The sequence below is a fragment of the Balaenoptera physalus genome, assembly GCF_965194825.1.
Source record: "Balaenoptera physalus genome assembly, chromosome: 7".
NCBI classification, from domain to species: Eukaryota; Metazoa; Chordata; class Mammalia; order Artiodactyla; family Balaenopteridae; genus Balaenoptera; species Balaenoptera physalus.
The window spans coordinates 37,447,200-37,471,091 of record NC_138886.1 but is presented as its reverse complement, the minus strand read 5'-3'; the positions used below and the strand labels follow the sequence as shown (position 1 = coordinate 37,471,091).

The 23,892-nt window shown below is 52.4% G+C and overlaps 3 protein-coding genes across 19 annotated transcripts; all 3 read right to left on the bottom strand.

The window, feature by feature from the left end:
• Nucleotides 1–323: 323 nt before the first annotated feature.
• Nucleotides 324–6,751, bottom strand: FANCG (FA complementation group G). Of its 9 annotated transcripts, none has more exons than XR_014265493.1 (14): nt 6,234–6,496; nt 5,948–6,038; nt 4,849–4,980; nt 4,415–4,617; nt 3,773–3,908; nt 3,465–3,595; nt 3,218–3,364; nt 2,932–3,083; nt 2,496–2,562; nt 1,948–2,237; nt 1,750–1,796; nt 1,418–1,573; nt 835–926; nt 324–705 (listed from the first exon to the last, which is right to left on the bottom strand). XR_014265493.1 is itself a non-coding variant. In XM_082468399.1 (14 exons), the coding sequence occupies exons 1-14, from the start codon at nt 6,327–6,329 to the stop codon at nt 597–599; spliced, it is 1,881 nt and encodes a 626-aa protein (XP_082324525.1). In that variant the 5' UTR covers nt 6,330–6,751; the 3' UTR covers nt 324–596. The 9 variants fall into 9 exon arrangements, 7 of the variants coding, with proteins under 7 accessions (XP_082324525.1, XP_082324524.1, XP_082324526.1 ...); XM_082468399.1 differs by having other exon boundaries at nt 835–958; nt 6,234–6,751; XR_014265494.1 differs by lacking the exon at nt 1,418–1,573.
• Nucleotides 6,752–7,879: 1,128 nt separating this feature from the next.
• On the bottom strand, nt 7,880–15,917 carry PIGO (phosphatidylinositol glycan anchor biosynthesis class O). 6 transcript variants are annotated; one of them, XM_082468385.1, is made up of 11 exons: nt 15,855–15,917; nt 14,567–15,078; nt 13,819–13,962; nt 13,506–13,629; nt 12,684–12,843; nt 12,293–12,472; nt 10,520–12,044; nt 9,745–9,948; nt 9,313–9,527; nt 8,635–8,705; nt 7,880–8,481 (listed from the first exon to the last, which is right to left on the bottom strand). In XM_082468385.1, exons 2-11 carry the CDS (start codon nt 15,075–15,077, stop codon nt 8,220–8,222), a joined length of 3,396 nt encoding a protein of 1,131 aa, XP_082324511.1. In that variant the 5' UTR covers nt 15,078; nt 15,855–15,917; the 3' UTR covers nt 7,880–8,219. The 6 variants fall into 6 exon arrangements, with proteins under 6 accessions (XP_082324511.1, XP_082324508.1, XP_082324509.1 ...); XM_082468382.1 differs by having other exon boundaries at nt 14,567–15,107; nt 15,855–15,903; XM_082468383.1 differs by lacking the exon at nt 15,855–15,917 and having other exon boundaries at nt 13,846–13,962; nt 14,567–15,848.
• A 4,038-nt stretch (nt 15,918–19,955) lies between these two features.
• Nucleotides 19,956–23,306, bottom strand: STOML2 (stomatin like 2). Of its 4 annotated transcripts, none has more exons than XM_082468457.1 (10): nt 23,148–23,306; nt 22,771–22,908; nt 22,202–22,366; nt 22,026–22,084; nt 21,833–21,934; nt 21,553–21,687; nt 21,249–21,393; nt 21,050–21,129; nt 20,673–20,801; nt 19,956–20,236 (listed from the first exon to the last, which is right to left on the bottom strand). In XM_082468457.1, exons 4-10 carry the CDS (start codon nt 22,038–22,040, stop codon nt 20,099–20,101), a joined length of 744 nt encoding a protein of 247 aa, XP_082324583.1. In that variant the 5' UTR covers nt 22,041–22,084; nt 22,202–22,366; nt 22,771–22,908; nt 23,148–23,306; the 3' UTR covers nt 19,956–20,098. The 4 variants fall into 4 exon arrangements, with proteins under 4 accessions (XP_082324583.1, XP_082324580.1, XP_082324581.1 ...); XM_082468454.1 differs by having other exon boundaries at nt 22,202–22,340; XM_082468455.1 differs by having other exon boundaries at nt 22,202–22,301.
• Nucleotides 23,307–23,892: the final 586 nt, after the last annotated feature.

Sequence of the window (23,892 nt, the reverse complement as noted above, 5' to 3'; positions counted from 1 at the left end):
GAATCATTCTGAGACTCAGAGGTCTGCTTGTCTCTCTGCTCTAAGAATCAGATACTTGCCCTTCTCCTGAGGGCACCACCTTCCAGACCTAACTCCACTCATTCTGTCACCTCACAAAGGATCCTGGGCTTTGGGGTTTTGCTTTTAGGCAACAAGAAGGACTAAAGGCACTGCCACCTGAGTAAGGATTCCTGTAGCCCTTTCTCCTGAGTCTCATAAGGTAGACGATGTTGGGAGAAGGTATCATAGACAACCAGCACTCAACTGAATCAGACAGCTTTGAGTCTTCCCACTCAAGTGTATGTAGTAGGCAGACAAGAGAGAGACATGAAATTTTACTCAACACATGAAAAGGGAAACAGGAAAAAACGTGCTATGAGCAAAGTCAATGCCTTGTTGGTGGAAGGGGGGCTTCTTCTGGAACCAGAACAGCAGTAACCAGACCAAATTTTGGAGAACTACCACCAGCCTCTCCAATGCCAGACTTATATTGGAATGGTCAGCTCCAGCCATGTTCCCCAAGGACGGTGTAGCAGAAAGCCCTCCCCACAGATGGCCCACTGAGGCCCCAGCTCAGGTTCTTTGAAACGTGGCAGCTACAGGTCACGAGTCTCCAGCAGAGACGTCCGAAATTCCTCAAGAAGGGTTTCACGGTCAGGGGGATGGATCCAGCCCAAACAGGTTTCTAGGTACAGGGGGAGAGACCTGAAACCAAAAAGGGTGATGTCTAAGGGAGGACAGGCAGAAGACTGCGCAGCCATTCCCTCCCTTTCATTCACCACCACTCCCAATAGGCCCAAGGACTCCAGGACGCCAGCTGCCTCTCAGCCTCACCATGCAGCATTCTCCTGTGGCAACTCAGTTTGGGCCTCCAGCCTCTGCCAGAGAGCAGTGGCCTCATCCCTCCGATCCAGCCTCCTCAGAGTCTGAAGCAGGTGAAAGGAAGCGTCTTGATTACCTGTAGCCCCATCCCAGAGTAGAGAGCCTTAGAACTTGACACAGACTTAAGCATCATTTTATAAAAGGGAAAACTAAGGCCTAGAGCAGGGAAGTGTCTTGCCTACATGGTACCAGGGGTACATCACTGCCAACCATGCCTATCCCTGGGCACTGCCTGCTCAGGACAAAGGGCTCAGCTGACCCTGCTCCTGCCCAACACATTCTCAGCACAGTTATGGTCTCTGTGTCTGAAGACACTGGGAAGCCTAGAGAACTCCTGAAAGGCCTTCATACACACTTGTATATGTCTTGCATATGTCTGCACACCTGGATATATCCCTATATATATACAGGCACAACCCCATTCACCCCTCCTATCAAGGAACATCACTCTTACACTAATCCCCAAGTACCTCCCGCACGGCCCTCTCTGTCCTTACGCATCTGTGCATAGCTGATGTCTTGCACATGTACATACCTGGGCACACCTGCACACTGAGAAGGAAGTCCTGTAGGGCTTTGGTATCCTGGCCACTGGCCACCCATTCCAGTCCACGACTAATCAGGGCGGCTGCCCGAAGCTGTTGTAGTGCCACATCTGATGTACACCCCTGCTCACAGCTGGAAGCAGGCCCTGGGGACCACTCCCAAAGTCAAGACATGTGTTCCCAGCCACACTGTCACCAACACCTCAAGTCCCCTCTCTATCTCTTGTGTTTGGAGTCCCTTTCCCTTAAATCTCCTGGTGGGCTAGGACACATGGAAAGGAAACCACCACCACCACAGAGGAAAACTGAGAGTCTAGATCACCTTGTTCTTTATCCTTGGGTGTGGCCTGGAAGAGCAGCTCAAGGCACCTGAAGTGGGACACAGAGCAGGGGTAAAGAAGAGTCAACCTCAGAAACTCTAGGGTGAGTAGATAAGAATGGAGCTCACCAACTCAGGTCCCAATTAGAAAATTATCCCTCCACATTTCCCGGAGGGTCGTGGTTGGCTTCCTGGGCTCACCGGCTAAATTCACTAATTGCCTCCTTTTGGGCCCCCAGTTGCACCCAAGCTTGGCCCTGAAGCAGATAGGTGGCAGAGACCCAGGGTGAGCAGTGTGGTAACTCTTTGGTTCCTCTTCTGGCATCTTCCCACAGCCGGGGCCTCTTGGGAAGCAGGGATGACATGCGGCTAAGCAGCTCCTCACACACGGTCAAAGCATCCTGGGCTCGGCCTGCCTGAATCAGCGCTGCTGCTGCCTCCAAGAACACCTCAGGCACACAGGGCCCTGGGGGGCATGGGGGTGGGGAGAACTGGGGTGGGAGGAGAATGCAGTGTCTTGAAGAGACATGAGCCACCACCCCCAACCTCTTCACCAGGCTCTGGTATCATGCAGAGACCACCCATTGCTTGCTGCCCGGATCCCCCTTGCTCTGGGAACCCTCCCAGTCTGGTGCCCCAGATTGGACAGAAAGAACAGCAGAGGAAAAGTCAGAAAAAAGCAGTCCTGCGCTACTCCAAAGGAGACTCCAACCCTCCTACCCCATTGCAGAGCAACATGACATACCCACCTTTGGCTCCGAGCCATCCAGCAACAGGGCCAGCAGGTCCAGGTAATGTTCTGCAGCATTCTCTGCCCTGAAGAGTCATAACCCATGAGTCTCACCTTAGGCCATAGCAGGGCACTCCAAGGGCTTTTAGCTAAGGGCCCTGGGGTGTGGGGAGGGCGAGGTTTGGGGACTCCAACACTGGCTCAGTATGGATCTCTACTACTTACAGACTGGATTTGGGAGAAGACTTTAGAGTTTTCAAGATACAGGAGGTTAGTGTCTGGGTAAAGAATCCTCAGTTCAGGTCCAGCAGCAAGGCAGGAAGCTGAGAGTGGGGACCCATGTCCTGCCCCTGACTTGTCCATCCCCCCAACTCGTAAGAACAGAAGCAGAGTCACAGCACAGGGGAGGCGCCAGAAGTGGGAAGAGGAGCTCAGGTGAGCAAGGTGGACCTCACCTTCCCGTCTGTAGGCATCGGCTTGCTAGCAGGTACTTGGCCTGGCTCTGTGTGCCACAGTGAAGGGGTGAGGCTGGGTCAGGTCGTGGGAGTAGTAACTCTACTTCAATGAGAAGCTGTGGGGCTTCAGGGATATGAGCGACACTCAAGGCCTAAAGAGAACAAAAAGAAGAACGTATATCTATAATCTCTGGGACCCATACTTCCTTCTACTTACACCTTGACTACTTACCCCAACACAAGCATCTCAGCAGTCCCCGTATCTTCACCCGACACAGTTCCTTACCTCAACCAGCAGCTCCAGACACTCGATCTCTGCTGCCGTGTTCTCCAGTTGCCGATACAGCCTGGAGGCCTCCAGAAGCGGGGGACCCCAGGTTGATTCCCCTTTCAGGGCTGCAACCAAGTACAGCAGAGCTCTCTGTGGACTGCCCTAGAGGGGTGAGAGGACACAAGCCTCAGCTACCCTCACAAAGCAGAAAGCTGCTCCTAACACCCCTGGTTTCCCCAACCCACCCTAGGACTGTCTTTACCATCTTACGAAGACAGGTCCCCAGGGCTGTGTACACCTGGACCAACACAGGCCGTGGGCACAGACCTGAGGCCGCTTCATGCAGGCTGCTCAGTGCCCTGGGTAGGTTCCCTGTGATCAGCTCCTGGAGGCCTGTGGGCAACCAGGGTGTGAGCTTAGAGAGGCCAATAGGGCAGGGGGCATGATGGGGAAGAAGAGCACAGAGAAGCTCTACTGAGCTGAAGGGTAGAGGATAGAGAAGACATGAGCCCAGAGGATCCCTTAAGACAGGGAGTGGGGAGGAAGGGACAAATCAGATTGCTAGCTGGCCTTGGCGATAAGCAAATGCTGTCAGAAGGACACCCCTCAAGTCCTGGGCATCCTGCAGGGTCAACGGAGCATCTGACTCCTCAGCTGGGGGCCTCCAAGTTTTCAGGAGCAGCAGCAGATCCTCAGAGGCCCCGCTCTGGGGAAAGAAGGATGATCAGAGGTTCCAAGCCTGTAACTACCCCTTCACCTATCTCAGTCCACCCTGGCTGGACTCTGAACTTAAGGATCCTCCTGATTCTTGTTCCCTCAATTCTAAGAGATCGATAGCTGTGAGGCAAGGATAAAGGGAGGAAGGAAAACCTGGGGCAGAGATGATCTATTTTAATGAGTCTCCTCACTCAGGATCAGCCCACGAGGACACAGGGCAACGACCATGTCTGGGTTACTGATGAAAAGACTGAGACTGGGAGGTGACTTCAGCAAGGTCACGAGAGCTCTAATTCTACCCAAGATAATCAAGCTCCCAAGAGAACCCCTCCAGTGAGGAACAAACCAGAGCAAGGTCACCTAAGAGTCCCTGAGAAAACCTGGGTCTTCTGAACACCAACCCAACAGCCTTTCCAACACATAATGATGATACTGCAGCTAGGAAGGGTGGGAGGAGGAAAGAGACCCTTAGGTCCAGATCACTACCTGAATTACCTGGCTAACATTCAGGGTCTGCAGCAGCAAGGTCAGGTCCCCAAGACGGTCAGTGCTCAGCCAAAGGGCAGCCTGCAGGCCAGCAAGGTGGTGAAGGGCAGGGAGCAGCTCCGGCAGAAGGGAGGAAACATGGAGGACGGAGTCCCACAGCCCCCTGAGCCCATGTTCCAGCCTGGCCTTCAGCTGCTCCTGGGTCTCCAGCACTGTAGAGTATACACACACATACAGCTGAGGTGGGACCTCATCTCTGGCTTTTCTTCTCTGCAGGAGCCCAAAGGTCACAAAGGCGCTCCTGGTCCGAGGAGCACATGGAGGATCAGAGAAGGGCATCTCCGTGGAGGTGACAGATTATGTTGCTCCTCCTATCCCCCTTGCAAGAACTTAAGCCCAGCCTGAGGCTGGCAGGGGCATGGAAGGCAACCTCTGGCCCTCACCTCTCTCTAGGCCCTGCTGGATATCCTGTGCCAGGTCCTCAGTGAAACCCTGGGCCAGGCTTGCCCTCAGGGTAATGAAATTGCAGATGACAGTCAGTTCCAAGGGGAGAACAGAAACAGCCGCAGGGAGCCCTGGAGCAACAAATGCTGGTCTCACAGACCACTCTCAGGTGAAAGAGATCACCCCACCCCAACCAAAATGACCTCAATAAAGAACCCACCCTTTGGAGACTTCCCTGCTGGCGCAGTGGTTAAGAATCCGCCTGCCAATGTAGGGGACACGGGTTCGAGCCCTGGTCCGGGAGGATCCCACATGCCGCGGAGCAACTAGGCCTGTATGCCACAGCTGCTGAGCCTGCGCTCCAGAGCCTGCGAGCCACAACTACTGAGCCCGCGAGCCACAACTACTGAGCCCGCGAGCCACAACTACTGAAGCCTGCGCACCTAAAGCCCGTGCTCCACAACAAGAGAAGCCACCGCAATGAGGGGCCCGCGCACCACAACGAAGAGTGGCCCCCACTCGCTGCAACTGGAGAGGGCCCGCACGTAGCAACAAAGACCCAACGCAGCCAAAAAAAAAAAAAAAAAAGAAAAAGAATCCACCCTTTGGACAGAGAATTTGGAAAGGGCAGAAGGTTTTCCAAATAGACCATCCTGGAGACCACTTCTTCAAATGCTGGTGTGTGTGTGTGTGTGTGTGTGTGTGTGTGTGTAGAGATTCACCTGTATAAAGACGATTCCATTCTAGTCGTGTGTGTGTGTGTGTGTGTGTGTGTGTGTGTGTGTAGAGATTTACCTGTATAAAGACGATTCCATTCTAGTCGTGTGTGTGTGTGTGTGTGTGTGTGTGTGTGTGGAGAGATTCACCTGTATAAAGACGATTCCATTCTAGTCGTGTGTGTGTGTGTGTGTGTGTGTGTGTGTGTGTGTGTGTGGAGAGATTCACCTGTATAAAGACGATTCCATTCTAGTCCTGTCTGTGCCTTAAACAGAACACCTTACCCCCTGAGTAATCTCCTCGATCCCAGAAATGCAGAAGAGGAACTGGTCTCTGGCTGTGGAGGAGGGGAGTGACCATCCTGGGGAGAGCGCTACTTACCCTGCAGACTATGGAGGAGTCCCCGGAGCCCTTCCAGTGCATCTTGAGCCAACTGCTGTCGCCTCGCAGACAGACCTGAGTCCTGAGCAACCTAACAAATGCGGGGTGGGGTACAGTCCTTCCCTCTCCCCTTGCAGCTGTGGCAAGGGATGTCATTCTCCAGCCATTTCTGGCTCTTTAGGGGAGGTCACGCTCAGCCCCTCCCCATCGGCCAGGGTAAATCCACTGCATACCCCTTTCCTGGTATTTTGGGGTTGCAAAGAGAGGGTCCCAGCAACCGCGTTACCTTGGCCTGTTGAACTAGTTGGTCATTCTTTTCCCTCCACAGGTCCAGGCAGCTGGCGTGAGAGGCTGAAGAGCCCGGAGGGGTCCTGTGAGCCATGGCGGCCGAGGCTGGGCCCAGACACCTGAAGGGGGCCGCTGAAGGGTAAGCCTGGCCCCTCCGACGCCCCACTGAGAGCGGAGAGGCCCGTACACTTCCGCACCCCGCCAAGGCTCCTTTGCTCCCCTCGGGGTTCCAGCCGGGGCGGCCTACCCTTTCCGGGAGAAACGGACACCCCACCGGCCGCCTGGCCGGAATTCTACCTCCGCCTCTTCCACCCGCGCCTCTGATTGGCCCGGCCGGCAAAATGCTCGGCTGCGGTTGGTCGTCTTCAAGAGTTATTCCCCGCGGGAAACTGGAAGAAGAAACGAGTCGGGGCCAGACCAGAGAGGAAGGCAGAGGCGGGCCAGAGACCGGGGGCGTGTCTGAGTGGGTAGGTCTTACGGCTCGCCGTTCCGCTGCTCTGCCCTCGCGGAGGCCAAAGCCTTAAGTCGACCTCAAAAACCCGGAACCCGCGGATCAGCCCTTCCCTCGCCGCCACACAGCCAGGTCGGCCGGGGATTTACCCCGCCGCGGAGGGCTGGCCCGCGCGATGCACGCTGGGAGTTGTAGTACCGCCGGGAGCCGCCACGAAAGGTCCAGCCCCAGAAGTGTCTTCAAAAAGAACTGACCTGAGACCGAGGCCCTCGGTAATCGGCCCATCCTATCTCTGCTCACCATGGAGCACCAACACGCTCACCACAGTCTGCTCAACCACATGCAGTCCGACTCGCTGGCAGCGCAGCCCTGTGCCTGTGCAGCCTGCCCTGCTCAAATATACCTGCCCAGTCCTTTCAACATATGGAGGTAGGAGAATTGGAGATCCGTAAGCAAAGAAGAAACAAGCTGCGACGCTTGCCATCTATAAAGTCAACTCAAAATGGATAAATTGGACTTCATTAAAATTAAAAACTCTTGTGCTACAAAGACACCATCAAGAAAATTCAAAGATGTAAGTCAAACTGTTATGCTGGACACCTTACACATATCCAGTGATGTATGTCAATTATATCTCAATAAACTGGGAAAAAAAGAAAATTCAAAGACGTCAATTATACCTCAATAAAAAAAGAAATAAAAGACAACTCAAAAGTCACAAAGTGGGAGAAATTATTTGCAAATCACATACGTCATCTTTCAGTGGTCTCATCTCTTCCTGTCCTGGGCACCCTCAAACCTCAAACCCCAGTCCTGACCCTTCTCAGAACCTCTTCCCCACTTCTTTGATGGATGTTTCCATGAGGATTTCATGCCAGCACTTCAACATGACACAGGAGTAGTGAGGTGGATGGAGGGCACAGGAGACGTGTGAGGAGCATTAGATTCATACAATTTTGGCTTCAAGTCAGGAATAATCAATGGGACAAGGTGTGTTAAGATGGGTGAGTAGGTCTGATAAAAGGCAGCACAGGTTGGGAAACCAGGGAAGCCTCCACAGACGTGAAGGGCAAAGGGTGTTCTGAAGTGAAAGGACACAGTTGAGGAGGAGGAGATACAGCACTATTGGGGCTTTAGACAGTGAAAGTCTGTGTGTTCCATGATGCCTGGGCCTGTCTTTTCAGCCATCTGTGTTATCAGCCAAAGCAAAAGAATTTAATAAAATATGTTCCATGGCAAAGGAAAATGGCAGGTGGAATAACAGTAGTGATTTGGGAAGAGTTGGGAGAAGTGAATTCAGACAACTCCAACCACCTCCCAGCGGTTCTCAGATGTGGCCAGGTCTCCATAAGACGGCTGATCCCATCTGTGCCTGGATGAGGGGAGACTGACCCTCCTCATATCCCCTACAGGACAGTGGGGGCTCCCCCACACCTCAGACACACATATTTACATCATTATTTTATTCCACTTCGGAGGCAGCCCCTCAGTCTCTCAGATGTATCCAAAGCAGGAGTTACGGATTAGGCTCCATTATGATTTTGAATTATAAAATAATGAAGTCCCAGATGCCAGTAGATCCTGGCTGCACGGTGGTAAGAGGTGCGACTGAGTCTCTCTTGCAGATGATCCAGCACCCGTATAGACCAGGCTAGACTGTTCTCCAGCTTTCTGCTGGGCCAGAACTAACTGCCTGAACCAGGAGCTCACAGCACCATCCACTCGCATCACCAAAGCTATGCCCAGGCAAAGTCCCACGCTGCTCACAATGAAGCCCATGGCCTCAAAAATGAACCTGCAAAGAAAGGTGGAGAATCTCAAAGGACACAGACAGGAGGCCTAGAGCCTTTTCCCTGCTGAGGCAAAACCTTGTCCACTCTGGATGTTCATTGTTTGCTCCAAGCTTCACCCTCCCCCACACCAATACTTCTCAAGCAAATCCACTCACTTGGGGGCAAACACCTTCCAGACCATGAGATGCCTGCGGAGGATGGAGGCTGCCAAGGCACAGGCCAAAATCTAAGGGAAGAGAGGAGGGGTCAAGTTATTAAGGAAGCGGAGGAGGAAGCAGGTCAAACAGAGAACTGCTGCAAGTCCCTGTGAAGAATGGAAGGGGAAGGAAAGTAGTGTGTGTCAGTGGAAAAAAAACCCTGGGCTAGGAGTTAGGAGACCTAATTCTTTTCCTGGCCCAACCACGACTTGCAGTGTGACCTTGGGCAAGCACTATTCATCTGTGCCACTGACACTCAGGCTCTGCCTCCCAGGGTGGAGGGAATGTCAGAGTCACACCTTCTGCCTCTGAAGGAAAAGAAGATCAACGATCACAGCTTGGGAAAGAATCCCGGCCATCACCTCAGCTTTTCCAGTCTGTCCACTAATGGAGTAATCCCCGGATGCAACCATCAGGTCCAGATCTAGCTTGTAAAGAGGAAACAATCCAAGACTAGGATGAAGGAGACCCAGGTTCAAGTCTTAATACTGCCATTTGAGGCCACTGGCCTTTGAGCAATCACTTCACTTATCTACACCTCAGTCAAGGCTCTCTCCTAGGGTTTTGGCAAAGTGTGAAAGAATGTGATGTACATGCATGAGAAAACTAACTCCATGATCTCTCCCCTGCACCCACCTGAATACCAAGGACAAAGAGGTACTTGAGGCCCAGCTGCAGCAGCGCTGCATTGAAGTGGTGAGGCGCATCCCGGAGCCGCATCTCCATCAGTGGCTCCTCCTCCTCCTCAGGCCTGACTCTGGCCTCAGCTTCATTCCCTGGGGGCTGCCGCCTCTTCCGGGGCCCTTGACTCTCACAGAGAAAGGGCCAGAGCAGGAGCAATGGGCAACCTACTGCCTCAGAGGAAGGTAGGGCTAGAATCAATGGAGGACCCAGGGACCAGGCCACCCTGGCCCCCAACTACCCTAGTTGGCTCAGCCTCCAATTAGCAAAGGCCAAAGGGTGCCCAAGATCTAACAAAATCACATTTCCCCACTCAAATCCTGGGGTTTCCTTTCCTTCCACGAAGCCAGAGTAAACAATGGAAGCAAGGGAGGAATGAGGAGGTACCTGCAAAGAGGATATGGGAGGCAAAGGTGTTCGCTCCCACCAGCAAAGCAGACAGCCAGGTAAAGTCATGACCCTCTGGGACTCCCACGAAGGCAGCATGCCAATGGATAGCTGGAAAGACGGGCTGGTGACCCGTGGAATAGAAGGTCTGTGTTGCCATGAAGGCCCAAGCAGAGACTGCCTGCCAAGGCACAGTAAAAGGACCTGGGGGAAGAGATATGCCTCTTTACAGTCACGTCCCACTCCCTAACCCACAGCCCACTGCCCCAAGATCATATACACCTACTACCTCAGTGCTGTCTCTTACACGCGAGCATGCCCATCACTCCAAGCTTCTAATAGTCAACACTCTGTTATTCTAATTCCCTCCGTGGCACAAAGCCCCACTGCTCTAATCTGTGGTCAGCCTCTTTCTCTCATATACACACAGCTCACTATGAGTGGTGAATATACTCGTAATTCACCACTCTCATCACTGGAGAATCAGGAAATGCGCTCAGGAGGATGCAGCATTTCCATAAGAATTGAGTCTTGGAGTACTGTTTGTCTCCCTCCTCCATGAACCCTGCTGGCCCTGAAAGCCAGTGGGAGGGATCAATTAGCTTGGCTACAGCAGATAAGAGACAGGACATCAGGAAGACCCTCTCAACTGTTGGGGTGTGAGACCCTGTATCAAGGTGAAGAACCTGAGAAGCAACACCTCCCTGAAAATAAGAAGGCCTGAATTCACATCACTACTGTCCCTGGATGAATCAGGGCTGAGATATGTATTTACCAGGGGTGGTGATGGGTATCCCAGCAGCAAGCAGATGCAGGAGAAGGAAGCTCTGCAGAAACAGAAGCAGGAACACAAGGCTAATGCGCTCTGCATGCAATAGCAGAAGTGGAAAGGCCAAGAGGGTGAGGGCCGTGACCATAGCAGCTGAGTAGACACTCCCCAACTGATAGGCGGCCACCGTCAGGGGGCCCTGAGATTTGGTCCTCTCTAGCCGGCCCCGGAACTCCTCCTGCATGTGTCGGTAGATTTGAGGAACCACATACTCCAGGTCAGCCTGAGAAGTGGGGGGGCCTGAGAAGGGAGTGAGGACAGTCCTGGTCCGTGGAGCACCCGCTGCAGCTTTCACCAGCACCGTCACAGGCCTCCAGAGCAGCAGCATGAGCCCTGAAGCAGCCAACCCGGCCACAGCCCTAGGTAACATAACTGATGCCCCAGCGACCAGGGCCCGGAGACGCGGGGGTGCTTCATCCGCCCCTGATGCCAAGGCCCAGTAGGCGGCAGTGCCTAGTCCCATCAGCGGCAGCCCCCAGCGCACAAAGAGCACAGGGGGCTCAGGGCTCTTGAGATTACCATAGCGGCGAAGCCACAGGCGCACGGCAGCTAACAGGGCCGCCAGCGCCCCCACACAAGCTCCGTACCACACATTCTTGGCTCGACCACCCACCATGGATGCCAGGGGACTCAGCCAGGGAGAGGAGCTGCAAGCAGGCGTCTCTTCAGGGCATCGATGAAAAAGCCCAGCTAGCCTTATACATAAAAGCAACCCAACTCCAAGCCCCAGGGCATGCGTGCCATTGTGACGTGGGGGGCCTGCTGGGGTCAGAAAGCCAAGGCGAGGTATTGTGAGTAGCTTAGGTGGCAGCAGCTTGCCCTCCCAGTGAAGCTGGGCAACCAGGAGCAAGATGAGTGAGATCAAAAGGAAGGGGGCGGCCCTGGCCTCGGCTATAACAAAGCTATCAGAGAAGAAACCAGCAAAGCGAATGAGCAGGAGTAACAGGACAGGCCCAGGCATAGGAAGCAGGGCTGCCAGGGGCCTCTTAGCTCCCCATCCAGCCCAGGCTTTCCACAGAAAAGGCAGAAGTGAGCCCACTGCAGCCATGGCCCCTAGAACCACTGAATCCAGCTTCAGCCCCGTAGTTGCCAGTAGTCCAGCACACACTACGGCCCCAGTCAAACCCCAGGCCATGGGTATTAAGAGAGGGCGGAAACAGAAGCCTGGGGATGTTGCCCACTGGGATACCAGTAGGCAAAGAAAGCAGGTAGCAGCCAAGAGAGCAGCACCCCCTGCCATGCGGACCAGAGAAAAACGAGCCCAAGACTCAATGCACATGGCCCGAACTCCCCGCAGGAACTGCTGCAGCTCAGTAATCACAGTCTGTAGTGCTGCCTCAGCCCCGTGGGGGCTCTGCAGAAGCCGCTGGTAGTCAGCAGAAGCCTTGGAGAAGAGGTTCTGCAGTCGATGAAGCTCCTTAACTTGGAGGTCCTGAGCAGCAGTTGAGTAGGTGTGAAGAAATCGGGACACCTGGCAGAAAAGATCAGAGACCAAGGGGAAAAGCTCAGAGACGTGAACTGGGACACAGGCAAGGACAGGTATTACCATATGGGGTACCTAGAAATCAGGGACCCAAACTCCGTCCAGGACAGGGAGAGAGGGAGTACTTGGCTATGGAATGTGATATTAAGACTGAACAAAGGACAACAGAGTGGGTCATTATGCTTCTCCCATGCTCAACCTAACTCTGTCACCTGGAAGCCCAGCCCATTACCTACCTGCTGGGCATTGAGATGGAGAGCTGAGGCTTGAGCCAGAGTAGAAGAGTGAGGCTGGGAGTCTTCGACCTCTGAGAACACCTCAGCTATCACCTCCCCGATGTTCCCAAATGGGATGGGCAGGCCCAACAGCAGGGCCAGCGTAGGCACCAGGCTGATTTGAGGAATTACCTCTGGCTCCTAGAGAACAAGGACAGGGGTCAACGGGTTCAACAAAGAGCTGAGGTCAGTGTTTAGGATGGAAGACATAGGAGCCTAGGTAGGAAATAAGAATGGGGGATGCCCAGGGTTATGAATCTGGGGGCTTAAAATGGAGGGATCCACAAGGATGCTACGATCATGATGTGGATTGAATAGCGGGAAACCACACAAAGCACACCTCAGGCCTCACCTCTGGTGGGGCGCTGGGGAAGAGGGCTGTGGGACTATACAGAAAAAGTGCAGCTGAGGTCTCCAGCTCACTGTCCCCTCCATGGTTCCCACTCGTGGTCATCCCATGGTCCCCAGTCACTACCAGCAGTGTGTCATTCTCCAGACGCTCCACGAGTCCCCTGGGGGCCAAGAAATGTGTCAGGAGGTAAGGATAAAGACTTTTCTCAGGGACTTCCCTGGTGGTGCAGTGGTTAAGAATCCACCTGCCAATGCAGGGGACACGGGTTCGAGCCCTGGTCCAGGAAGATCCCACATGCCGCAGAGCAACTAAGCCCGTGCGCCACAACTACTGAGCCTGCCTGTGCTCTAGAGCCCACGAGCCACAACTACTGAAGCCCACGTGCCTAGAACCCGTGCTCCGCAACAAGAGAAGCCACCGCAATGAGAAGCCCACACACCGCAACAAAAAGTAGCCCCTGCTCGCCACAACTAGAGAAAGCCCGCGCGCAGCAATGAAGACCCAACACAGCCAAAAATAAATAAATTAATAAATTAATTTAAAAAAGATTTTTTTCAGGGGCCCATTCACCCCCAGCCATAACTTCCACTAGTAGGGCCTAGACGTCTGGCAAAAAAACACCTCTTCGGTCATAACCCTACTGCCCAAAATCACATGCTAAATTACTCAAAACAGATGAGGCCCCTAGCTTCAGAAAAAGGCCTGGAGAAGACAGAATTCAACCAAGTAAAAGTTCCAAATAAAGATTTTTTTCTCTTGGGACCATATATTATGAGATTCTCAGACACAAACCCACTCCCCCAGCCAATATCCCACACTCACTGGATCACTTGGTCCATTTGGCTAAGTTTCTTGGCCATTTCAGGATGATGAGGGCCATGCTTGTGGCCACAGTGATCCACACCCAGGAAGTGAGTAATCAGCACATCCCATTCACCACTGTCCACTGTGAAGGAGAGAACCTGAGCACAGGGGACTAAGGCCCACTCCTCAACCCCAGCCAGGCTCTGATGCTCCTATGTCCAGGGGCACAAGCCCAGGCCACTGCATCCATGGGAGGTTCAGAATTTGTGGACTGACGTAGCCCTCCCCAGCTCCCAGTCTTAGTCAGGCCTGCCTCTGGCCCCGTGCTCACTGGTTGGGTAGAGGTGTTCCAGGATACCATTGTCCACTGTGTGTAGGTCTCTAACATCGAAGGACGGGAAAAAGAAAGCTTGGGAGAAAGCTCCAGGAAAAAGATCGTTCCAGGTTTCATCTCCCATGAAGACCACACGCCTTCCTGCAGGGACATGAGTGGGTCACAGCCTGAGCAGGAGTCAGGGGAGGGGGAAGAGGAGAGGCCTTTTAAAGATCTATCAGAAATCCCAACCATCCACTCTAAGGCACAGCAGTTCCATCCAACAACTCTTTATCCTTCAAGGCCTAAAATTTTCTGCCAGGACGCTTTCCCTGGTAACCATACTCCACCCAGACCTTTTACTACTTATTCCTATAAAAAGCTCTGCTAGTCCTCAGCCCCTGGCCATCTCTGCTGCTCTATTTTTCCTGGGTAAATCTTGCTTTTTCCCAGTCAGTGAGTGGACAGGACCTGGACTCTCTGCTCTCTTCTCCACCCTTTTGAAAATACCAGACCCACATCTTCTTTTCGTCTCTCCCCTGCCCCTTTACTGAGAGCTCGTCCAAAGTAAAACCAATACCCCATGCAGATTAGAAACGCCAGAAGGACAGAGCCCGGACCTGAGCTCCCTGCATACAGAGCCAGGGTCTCTTTCTCCTTCCTGTACTCCTAGTTAAGCACGCAGCTGGGCACCCAAAGTTCTGGCTCTCTGACGTCTAAAGAAATTTGCCAAGGTACTCCTGGCCACCAAAGAGGCCCGACTAACCTGTACTGGTAAGCTGCTTAACGAGATTGTCTTCCGCTATGGCGTAGCTGGCAAAATTACTGCCAGCATCAATAAAGGTAGGCAGTGAGCCGGTGGTGAGGGCCTTGAGGCGCTGCATGGTGGTGGTCGGGGGGTCAACCTTGGACTGGTAGAGCCTGGCATGGTGGGGCTGAATTTCCAGGATCCTCTGCAAGAAGGCCAGTTTGCCCAGGAAGGGCAGGGAGACGGGAGGCTCTCCAGAAACATGTGAGAGCTGGGGCTGGGCAAAGTCAAATCGCAGAGCATCTATCAGCACCAACACAAGCCGGGAGAATCGGGAAGCCATCCAGCAGGACCCGGGCTCCCCTCGGCTCCCCCATGGCAGGGACCCAGGGCCTGGGGGCTCTTGGCAGCTGCTATGGTTGGTGAGCTCCAAACGGGTGAGCAGGAAGCCACTGGTGAAGAGAGCAATGCCGGCGTAGAAGAGGAAGCCCACCCAGGCCAGGAAGAGCAGCACTGAGATCTTCCGCATCCTGGTGGTGGCAGGGGAGGGAATTCATAACTGTGAGGCAAAGAACCAGGAGATAGTCTAGTCTCTCAATACAAAGCCCAGCTAGAATCACTTCCTCTTGGAAGCCCTCCTGAAGATAAACAGTCCCATAGCCAACCCAATGCAATGTTCCTCTCCACCAGTTATACCAGCGTTTCTGAAGGCGAGGTGCGCAGACTATGGGCATCAACCTGGAGCAGCTGTTTTAAAATGGTGATTTCCAGGCGCCACCCCAGATCCCCTGAATCAGGATCTTCGGGGGTGGAGCATAGGAATTTGTACGCCAGGAGATCCTAATGATGGAAAACACAGTCCACGAGGGAAACTTATTCCAAGTGGTAGACTGCTTTCTGACAGCCCGTTTCTCCTCTCTCCTCGCCAATTTCAACAACCCTGGAGTGGCCAGGGCTCGCAGCCGCAGGGGAATCCCGGCCAGGCTGATGGCGCCGCCTGGCGGGGACCCAGGGGACGAAGAGAAGGAGTCCTACTCCACTTCCGGACAGCCAGGATCGCCAGGAGACCAGAAGCGCGACCTCCCCGGCGCAGCACGGCAGAGGTGCGAGGTCTTGAGGCAGTTGGGCCTCGCTGGGACCCAGACGTCCGGATGGCTCTGCCTCCTCAGGTGGCTACCCGGCCTCCGGCTGGGCACCCTGACCTGGGTACGGGGCCCGCTAGACTGCGAGCTCTGAGGAGGGGTGGAAGGGCCCCTAACTTCGGGCAAAAGCGAGCGCACGGGGATTTGAGGAGACCCTGGCTCACCTTGAATGGCGCCCGGAAGTGCAGCGTCGGCGCCTGCGGCCTGGCACCACAGAGGTGCGTGCGCCGGCTAGAGCGACCCTCGGGGGTCCCGATCGCCATCTGCTGGCGCCTCCGAGGAAGTTCGGCAAGGAACGCAAGGCTGGCCAGAGACGGAGTTTGATGGGAGAGTATAGTAATTTAGAATTGGGGGCAAGGCACTAAACTAGAAGAGTTCAGGGAGCCACTGTCCATTCTTGGTTAAGACTAAGATCTAGGCCTCTGGAACCAAACTTAGCTTGAATCCTAGCCCTGCCACTCACTATCATTATTGGGCATTACCTCATCTGTAAAATAAGGATAATATTTATTTCCCCCTTTTTGCCAAGCTGACTCCAACTGATAGATTTTATTATTCATCCTTCCCAAGGATGAATCTTACAATCAGTAATAAGACAATCCAATTCAAAAATGGGCAAAGAGGCACAACATTGTAAATCAACTATATTTGAATTAAAAAAAAATTTTTTTTTAATGGGCAAAGGATCTAAATAGACATTTCTCCAAAGAAGACTTTTTTTTTTTTTTTTTTTAATTTTTGGCTGCGTTGGTCTTTGTTGCTGTGCGCGGGCTTTCTCTAGTTGCAGTGAGCGGGGGCCACTCTTCGTTGTGGTGTGCAGGCTTCTCTTTGCAGTGGCTTCTCTTGTTGCGGAGCACGGGCTCTAGGCATGCAGGCTTCAGTAGTTGCAGCATGCGGGTTCAGTAGTTGTGGCACAAGGGCTTAGTTGCTCTGCAGCATGTGGGATCTTCCCGGACCAGGGCTCGAACCCGTGTCCCCTGCATTGGCAGGCGGATTCTTAACCACTGTGCCACCAGGGAAGTCCCAAAGAAAATATATGAATGAACAATTAACACATGAGAAGATGCTCAACATTATTAGCCATCAGGGAAATGCTGGAGATACCACTTTAAACACAGGAGGATGGCTATAATAAAAAAGATAGGGGCTTCCCTGGTGGCGCAGTGGTTGAGAGTCTGCCTGCCAATGCAGGGGACACGGGTTCGAGCCCTGGTCTGGGAAGATCCCACATGCCGCGGAGCAACTGGGCCCGTGAGCCACAATTATTGAGCCTGCGCGTCTGGAGCCTGTGCTCCGCAACAAGAGAGGCCGCGCTAGTGAGAGGCCCACGCACTGCGATGAAGAGTGGCCCCCACTTGCCGCAACTAGAGAAAGCCCTTGCACAGAAACGAAGACCCAACACAGCCAAAATAAATATAAATTAATTAATTAATTAAAAAAAGATAAATAACAAGTATTGATGTGGGTGTGAAGAAATGTGAACCCTCATAAACTGCTGTTGGAATTGAAAAATGGTGCAGCAGCTTTTGAAAAGCAGTCTGGCAATTCTTCCAAAGGTTAAACATAGAGCTACCATATGACCCAGCAATTCCACTCATAGGTATATACCCAAGAGAAATGAAAAACCTGTGGCCACGCAAAAACTTGCACATGAAGGTTCATAGTAGCATTATCATAATAGCCAAAAGGTGGAAACAACCCAAATGGCCTTCACTGATAAATGGATGAACAAAATATGCTATATCTATACAATAGAATATTGTTTGGCCAAAAAAAAACGGGATGACGTACTACAAGTGGTTACATGCAACTACATGAATGGAACTTAAAAACATGCTCACTAGGGGACTTCCGTAGTGGTTCAGTGGCTAAGACTCCACGCTCCCGATGCAGGGGGCCCAGGTTCGATCCCTGGTCAGGGAACTAGATCCCACATGCCGCAGCTAAAGATCCTGCAGGCTTCAAGGAAGATCCCGCACGTGGCATCGAAGAGCCCAGGTGCCACAACCAAGACCTGGTACAGCCAAATAAATAAATATTAAAAAAAAAAACATGCTAAGTGAAAGAAGCCAATCACAAAATAGCACGTATTATTCCATTTACATGAATATGTAAATCTACAGATACAGAAAGTAAATTAGTGGTTGTCTAGGGTTGAGGGGAGAGAGGAGTGACTACTAATGGGTACAGGGGTTTTGTGGCGGGGTGGGGATGGGGAGTAGTGATGAAAATGTTCTAAATTGTGATGGTTGCCCAATTCTGTGAATATACTACAAATTATTGAATTTACGCTTTAAGCAGGTGAATCACATTGTATGTGAATTATATCTCAGAAAAGCTACCATTTAAAACAAAACAAAAAACCTCTCCAATGGTTTCTCATCTCAGAGTAAAGACTAAATTATTGTAGTGGTTCTACATGGCCCTACAAATCTACACACTGACTCCCCACTTCCTTCTTTGATTCATGTAGCTGCCACTTGTTTCCTTAACTCAGTTCCATCCACTGTAGTTGCTTTGCTCTTCACATTACAAGGCAGCCACGCTCTGCCTCAGGACCTTTGCATTTCCAACTCCTGTCAGCTTTACTCCCAGATGCCCAAATGGGCCTTACCCATCTCATCTCCGTATCTAAGCTTAAATGTACCATCAGTGAGGCTTCCTGTAACCCTCTACTTAATGTTACAGCCCTCCTCTCCAGTTCCCCATCTCCCTTCCTTTCTTTACTTCCCTCTGTAGTACAACTCATCAGCATCTGAAATACTATACATCTTATTAATGATTTGTCCCTTCCAAATAGAATGTAAGCTCATTGAGAGTAGGGAATTTTGGTTTCTTTATTACTATATCCTCAGTGCCTGGCATATAGTTGGGATTCAATAAAATTATTAAATGGATAAATGAATAAATTCTAATTCAGAAATATGTTGAAATATCCCTCCACCTTCATCCCCAAAGCCCCTTACCTATGTTCAGGCCTCACCACCCTCTCCAGGACCACTGAAGTAGCCTTCTTACTGTCCTTCCAGCCTCCCACCTCTCCTTCAAATCCCCTGACCACATCGCAGCAGGACAGCTCCATCTGAAACTCTGATGTGATTACCTTAATCTTCTTAAAATTCTTCATGGGAAGGGGAAAAACCCTTCATGCCCCCCACTCCCCAGATAAAGTCCAAACTCTTTCAGGACCCTATCTCCCTGAGATTTGGCCCCTGCCACATAGTCACACCCCCTAACACCCCACCCATCAGCCACAGCGAACAACTCTGAATACTCCAACTTCTCTGGAGTCATGGGCCTTTGCATATTCCAGTCCCCAACCGTAGCCTGATGAAAGCACTGATTTTTCCAGCCTGAGCCCAATGTCCAAGTTGGTAACCTTGCTGCCCACAAAGTGACATATGCTCCTCCCCCAAGGGTCCCTCAGCCAGAACTTTCCTCCACCTCAGCACTTACCATTTTGTAGCTCTGTTTCCTATGAAAACAGGGACCATAGGATTTGGGTTCTTCTGTAACACTGAGCTTGGCACATGGTAGACATCATTGAATGTTTTTTTTTTTAATTTTTAAAATTTTTTTACACAGCAGGTTCTTATTAGTTATCCATTTTATACATATTAGTGTATACATGTCAATCCCAATCTTCCAATTCATCACACCACCACCTGCCCCCCGCCACTTTCCCCCCTTGGTGTCCATACATTTGTTCTCTACATCTGTCTCTATTTCTGCCCTGCAAACTGGTTCACCTGTACCATTTTTCTAAGTTCCAAATATACGCGTTAATATACGGTATTTGTTTTTCTCTTTCTCACTTACTTCACTCTGTATGACAGTCTCTAGGTCCATCCACGTCTCTACAAATGACCCAATTTCGTTCCTTCTTATGGCTGAGCATTGAATGTTTTTGAATGAACGAATGAGTGTCCTCAGTCCCTGAGGACCCTTTGAGCACTACTCCACCAGGACAGTCCTCTTTCCCATTAAAAACAACCCCAACACCTGCTCAAATTCACAGCCCTGCACTTAGCAAGAGGGGGGACTACACTCCCCAGCTGGCAGTTCAGTAGACATGTGGTTTAATCCTTCCACTGTATCCCACAGCTTCTTCTGAAGACAGGCAGGATGATTTCACTTTACATGACATTTAATATTGCTCATGGAGGAATCAGTTCCCAAGACCTGACAGGACTGGAGGTGGTAGTGGTCATCCAAGGAGAACACCGGTGACTCTCCCAACTTCATTCCCCAATCAAAGAGGACAGTTTTGGTTTGCCATTGGTGAGTTTATTACATGATTAAAGTTCAAATAAAAAAATAATAACCAAAATCTTGGCAGGGAGGCTAGAGCCAGAATCTGGGAGTGCTGCTTCCCTGTCCCCAGCCTCCCTGACCAAGCCCAGCTCCATTAACTCAGCTTGACTCGATCAAGTTCCTCATCAAGACTTGCATCTGTGCTCTGTACATCTCTGCTGCTCCTGCTGGAGACTGAGTCCTGGGCTCCTGGCACCGGGGCTTTGGTGAGGGCCCCATACACACCCATGGCCTGAGGAGAGGGACAGAGAGAGAGCCATGATGACACATGGCAGAAGGCATAGCCCAACCCACCAACGGCTCAAAGGAAGAAGGTAGAGCCAGGACCAGTAAGCTTGTTTTTCCTTTCTCTCTCTCAAGCCTCAGTCTTAAAAGCTTTGGAGTCGGTTCTAGGAATGTTACAAACTACCAGAGCAGGGTCACCCTCAAAATACTAATACAGGCATCTGCAAAAAAAAAAAAAAAAAAAAGGAAAAAAAAAAGAAAGAAAGATGTCTCAAGAGGTTCCCTATTGCTAGGGATGAGTGGGGGTGTCTCGTTCAGGGGATGAAGAGAGGTGTAGGTCTCAGGGCATTCTAGAGGACTCGATGGGGAAAGTGATGGTGGTGGTGGTAGCGTCTCAGTCTCTGGCACTGGTGCTCTATGCTGGGTCCTCAGGGCGCTCTAACCTGAGCCACCATACTGGTGACGTCGCCAGGGTTGGAGGGCAGCAGGATAGTGTTGGAGTCCTTGGCCAGTTTAGAGAATGCGCTGACATACTGCTCAGCCACAGTCAGTGAGGCTGCTGCATCTCCATTCTGTGGCCACAGGGAATATAAAAATCAGAGATCACAGACTTGGATGGGGGGTCGGGGTGGGGGTGGGGGAGGAAAGGAAGTGGAGAGAAATCAGGTTCCTAGAAAGAGGATATGCAGATCACAATACAAGAGATCATGTAATGTGGCTCAATGGAACCAAAAAGGCAGGAATCTCTCCCAAGGGTTGATAAGAGAACCTCTTCTACTGCCAATTCCTGATCCCCAATCCCACCTAGGGGGTCTCTCACATGTTGTGTCAGAGCTGCAGCCAGGACGCGAATAGCTTCAGCTTTAGCCTTGGCCTTGGCCAGAACTGCACTGGCCTCTCCTGGAAGAAAAGAGACAGAGCTTGACCTATGAGGTCAGGGTACCCCAAAGCTCCTGTCCCAGTACCAAGCCTCAAAGACCCATACCCTGTTCATCCCTCAGCCTCTACCCTCTGCTGACCTGCTGCCTGATTTATTTGTTCAGCCTTTTCTGCCTCAGAGGCCAGGATCTGTGCCTGCTTCTTCCCCTCTGCCACGTTGATGGCCGACTCTCGAGTCCCCTCAGACTCTAGAACTGTGGCCCGTTTCCGCCGCTCTGCCTCCACCTAGAAGCCCCCAGCAAGCCCCATCAACAAGAAACCAGAGTAAAAGTAAACTCTTACACAGACCTGCAATTGTACCCATCACAACAGGGAAGGGAGTCCAGGTCCCTATGCAACTGGAGCATCCTGAAGTACTCTTCCCCATCCCTCTCTGGCCCCCACCTGCATCTGCATGGACTCTTTCACCCGGGGTGGCACATGGATATCCTTGATCTCATAACGGAGGCAGCGGATGCCCCAGCAGTCGGCAGCCTGGTTGATAGCATCCACGATGTGGGCATTCAGGGACTCCCGCTCCTGGAGGAAGAGAGGTGTAAGCTCCATGGCCTCAACCCAACCTTCAGGCGGCTAAACCGAGAAGGTCCCGGAACTGATCCCCAGAAAGGACTGAGAGTGCCAGGTATGTGTCTTCAAACCCTAACTCTGGCTCAGATCCCCTTACCCGGAAGACTTTGTCCAGAGAGAGTTTGCCGAGCTCTGATCTCATGGTTGTCTGAGCTAGCTGGGTGACAGCATACTCAGGGTCCTCCACACCATAGCTTGCCTGAAAGGGGCATGGATAGTGTCAGTAGCTTGCGTGCAGGATTTCAGTGAGGAGAGCAACTCAGGAGCTGAATAAAGCAGAGGGCAGATACCTTGTAAGGGTCCATGATGCGCAGGTAAAGGACTCCATCGATTTGCAGAGTTACATTGTCTGTAGGTGCAGGAGCAGGAGAGAAAGGAGGTCAGGCCTCCAGGTCCCAGTCAGCTCTTTCTCCTGCCACCACATCCTAATGGCCTCAGAGCACCCATGTCACCCCGCACCCCTCACCAAGAGTCACGGCAGACTGCTCAGGCACGTTGATGACAATTTCCTTGAGACTCTGCACATATCGGATCCGGTCTAACACAGGGATGAGGATATTCAAGCCCTGGGAAGAGGAGTCACAGGTCTTCAGAAGGATGGGGGGCTGTAGGGTTGAGATCGAAGCTAGGCCTGGAGTGGGTAGGGAGTCAACATAGATTCTGCCCAGAAAAACAGAAGGCTTAGGGTGTCACTGGTACGTAAGCATGTAAGGATAAGAATGTAAGGCTGGATCTCTGAATGGAAGGGACAGTCAAGGAGATAGGAGCCAGCAGAGTAGCCTTTTCCATGCAGACAGGTGGAGCTGAGAGGATTAATATAAGAGATTCCTAACGTGGGGCCTGTGGGATGCTAGGGCAATGGGAAAAGGTGGTAAGATGGGTATGACCGTCAGCAGTCTGGGCCCTGCCAGGTCTGGCCTGGGGTGTCAGAAGCCAAAGGTGAAGGCAGGCCCCAACGAGGTCTCACCCCATTCCCCCATGTCGTGAGGGAATTGGGATTCAGGCTGGCCCGGGGTGGGCAGAAGAGGTTCTCACAGGCTCCAGGATGCGGTGGAATCGGCCCATTCGCTCCACCACCCAAGCCTCCTGCTGCGGCACAAACAACACCACGGTGTTTCGGGGCAATCCAGAGGAGGCGCGGCGCGCAGCGCGGCCAGAAGCCTGCACGGAGCCCTAAAGGGAAGACGAGGATTAGCAGAGACCCAGTCGGCCGGGCACCCCGCCCCTCTCGGTGCCTGTCCCGGAGGCATGTCCTTAAACCGCGACCCTAAAGGGTTTTCGGAAAGGAACTCAGGCGAGTACCATAACCTCCGATCCCAGTTCTCTCCCCACACTTAGAATCTGGCCCCTTCCCAGTTGAAGACCCAGGTGATCTCTGGCCCGACCCTTAGAGAAGGATGCCTTGCACTCACCCTCAGCAAAAGGGCCCCAGACCCCCGCACCGCGCGCGCCAGCATTTCCCACTGCCACAGCGGCCTCCGGAACCAACGAGACGCGAAGCAGAGCGGTCGCTCTAGATGCCCGGACCTGAGCCTTTCCTCCCGTATTTCCACTCCCCCGGATGTACTTCCGGCCTTCCCTTCCCCCTTCCACACTCAGCCAATCAGCGTTACTCGGCAGAAGCGTGCATCAAGTTGCTCGCTGGGAGACGCAGACCTTCTAGAGAGGGCTCAAGGCTGGAGCTTATTCTTGTTCTCGCTGCTCAAGCCCAAGATCCCGAACACGGTGACCAAATGGAGGCTACTTTTCGCGTGCAGGTGGCCCAGAAAAGCTTCCCACAGAATTCTTTATCCCCACTGGAGACTCAGTTTACCCTTCTGAGCGTATAATCGCCCCCATCTTTCACCATAGCGACGAGCGATTGGAGCTGACTCATTGCCGTGGTTGCCATAGTGACATTCTCTGGTAGTCCTGCTGTGCTGTACCCAGCCCTCCCACTGGGGACTGACCCCATTCCCGTTACCATGGTGACAGGGCCTAACATTGCCCGGTGATTGGACTGAGGTTTCCCCCTCCCCTCTTTTCCCAAGGCATCATAGCTTTTTCTTCCTCTACCCCGTCAGGGTCTATCAGGCCAGGTTCCCTCGCATACAGAGTCCAGCACACAGCCCCAACATTCAGCCTTCTCTGGAGCGTGTCACCCTGCACACATCTCCG